Here is a 2,736-nt window from a genome sequence, read left to right as displayed (position 1 = left end):
AATGTGCATTTAATCACCAAAGGACTGAAGATGTCTGGGCTTTTTATTCTGTAATGTTTCTAAGACTGTGTCCATTAAATGCAAACAAAAAAGGAAGAAGTCTTGGCAGAACAGGAGAAGTGATGCACACTTGAGGATCAGACCGACTTAAATATTATTCATGGCATATAGCCTAGTCCATGCTCTAGCTGTAGAAAAAAACAAACATGCAATTATTCTTTTACTCAGTTAAACGTTACTTCCCAAACTATGAACCACAAATAAACATTATAATTAAATTATGAAACTGTCATGCTATACTTTCTTAAATTCATGCTATTTTCTCCAAACTTAATCAGGCCGTATGACTTGTTTTCAGCAAAAAAAATAACAAAACTCTTATACTCTACAAATTCATAAGGATAAAAAGTGTTCCCTTCACCTCAGCATAGAAACTCTCTAAAGACTGACTCAAAAAACTTAAGTTATATGCTAATGCAAATGGATCTTAAAGAATTATAAACAGCACAAAAGTTCAAAATTTTCAAGTACTTTTATCTACTGCTAGGCAAATAGTAGCTACTGACTTACATGCTTGTTAAATGAGATGTAAAGTTGAAGATTTAACCAGAGCTAGTCTAAATTTTTAAAAAGAGAGCCTTGGTGGTATAGCCTGTTGGAAGTTGTTGTGCTGCTAGCCGAAAGACCACACTCTTCTCTGATGGTTTGAATCTACCAGCAGCTCCATGGGATAAAGATGGGCAATTTCCTCCCATGTGATTTATAATGCTGGAAACCCAATAGAGGATCAACAATGAGTGAGTCTAAATTCTGGGGCACAGAAGGAGGAGTCTGAATATCTCTTAATAAATATTTTTAAATTACAAACAGCATCTAATTTTATGAAAAGTATTTTTTATTTCTTATGACATTAAAAGATTTTTATCTAAAAAGAGTTGCTGTGAAGAAGAATGAATGTTAAATACCTGTTTCTATGGCTTGGGCTTCGTTGGTCTTCCACTGCTCCGCTACATCGTTTGCTAGTGGATCATCTGGATTGGGAGCACTTAACAAAGCCTGGATCGAAAGCAGAACTGTGCGGATCTGCAGTGCTGGGGACCACTTATCTATGAAGGTAACAGGCCCGGTATGATAAAGCATGAAAATTCTGCCCCTGAACTGCTGTACAGCCCTCCCACAGACCTTTATGGCCTTTATATAAAGTAAGATTATAATGTTTACATGCTAAATATGGAGCACTTAAAAGAAATCTTAGTAGCATAATGACAAAGACAGCACTTACCTTTCAAAATATCTAAACATATTCTTCCCAACTTGTCTACATTAGGGTGATAAATTTTGGTCATGAAACGTACTTTAGGAGCTGCCATTGGGTATTCTTCTGGAAGGAATAGTTCAAGTTTAAAAGTCCCTCCCTCAAAGGGGGAATCCTGGGGGCCAGCAATGACCACATGAAAATAACGAGCGTTGCTCTCATCTGGTTCTGCTTTAATCCCGGGAACAGGTTCTGCCAGCAAACGCTGGGTTTCCTACAACAGAAAAATTAAAATATCAATGAAACAAATGTAATTTCATCAAACATCCAATTAAAATTAAAAAGCTCATCTCCTGAAATTTTATAAAACAAAAATTCTCCAGTCATGACCTGATGTATTTGTACATAAGCTATAAAATATAAAGTTCAGAGAAAAGATTATTTAAATACTCATACAACTGCAAGAGAAAATATAGATGCGCTAGCCAATACATCTAGATATAACGTCTACATGCTAACAAAATGTGATTTATAACTGAGAGCTGGGAGGTGAAAAAAAAAACAAACCACAACCAAAAATCCCTACCATCAAATCACAAACAACTTATTACCATATAATTACCATCCTTGCTTTTTAAACAATTCTACAAAACCCAAGTTGAAAAAATACATCTGAACAGGGCCAAAGAAATCTATAGAACAATGCTGATTACATCTCCAAAACTGGGAACTTCAAATAATCACACCATTATTTCTTTTTTTCCCCCAGTTTCTCTCTTTCTTAACTATTATTCCTTCTCCTCTCTTCAAAAAGCCAGTTATCTCCATTTCCATCCTCATTTTTAGGTAATGACTCTAATTCCCATTTTATGAGAAAATTAAAAGACTCTTCTGTAAGTTCCTATGGAGGATGTGTACATCTATCTCCATCTGTGTCCACATACTCATCTTTCCCTGCTTTTACATAGTTGACATTGACTCAAAGTAAGATGAAAAACAACACCTGATGTCCCAGAGATGAGGGTGTCAAGGTCCTAGGGCCAATAACTTACTTGATCAGGATGTTTGATTATGATTAAGACGCGAGTCTGTTATTGGCTGTACAATATTCTAAAAAAACAAAAACAAACAAAACAAAACACCAACACCCCATAACAATAAACAAAACACATTGCCATCAAGTCAGAACTGATTCATAGCTAATCCTCTCTTCAATGGGAAGAGACTGATGCATTTTTCTTCCACAGAGCCAGCGCCTCTTTGTCTTTGTGTTAGTAGCACAACTCCCTACAGACCAGGCCACCAGAACTCCCTCTACTAAATATACACGTATAGTCACAGTATATACAAATATAAATGTAGAAATAATCTGTCAAACTTATTTATGATCCTAGATATTGTTGACTTGGAAAGTAGCTACCTACAACCGGGACTTCTGTTCACTGCAGAGTCAAGTCACCAAAAACTCTCGCAAGTACACA

The 2,736-nt window shown here is 35.9% G+C and overlaps 1 protein-coding gene across 1 annotated transcript; it reads right to left on the bottom strand.

Moving 5' to 3' along the window:
• Positions 1–147: 147 nt before the first annotated feature.
• On the bottom strand, positions 148–1,532 carry UBE2N (ubiquitin-conjugating enzyme E2N; the record flags this gene model as incomplete). Its single annotated transcript, XM_006903680.1, is given in 3 exon segments — positions 148–188; positions 966–1,106; positions 1,283–1,532. Coding segments are annotated over 3 exon segments (432 nt in total), but the record flags the coding sequence as incomplete, so codon positions are not given.
• Between the last annotated feature and the right edge of the window lie 1,204 nt (positions 1,533–2,736).

Source organism: Elephantulus edwardii, unplaced genomic scaffold, assembly GCF_000299155.1.
Source record: "Elephantulus edwardii isolate Elephantulus edwardi_28Jun2011 unplaced genomic scaffold, EleEdw1.0 scaffold00231, whole genome shotgun sequence".
Taxonomy (NCBI): Eukaryota; Metazoa; Chordata; class Mammalia; order Macroscelidea; family Macroscelididae; genus Elephantulus; species Elephantulus edwardii.
Note: the sequence above shows the minus strand (reverse complement) of the source record. Positions and strands in the feature narration are given on the sequence as shown.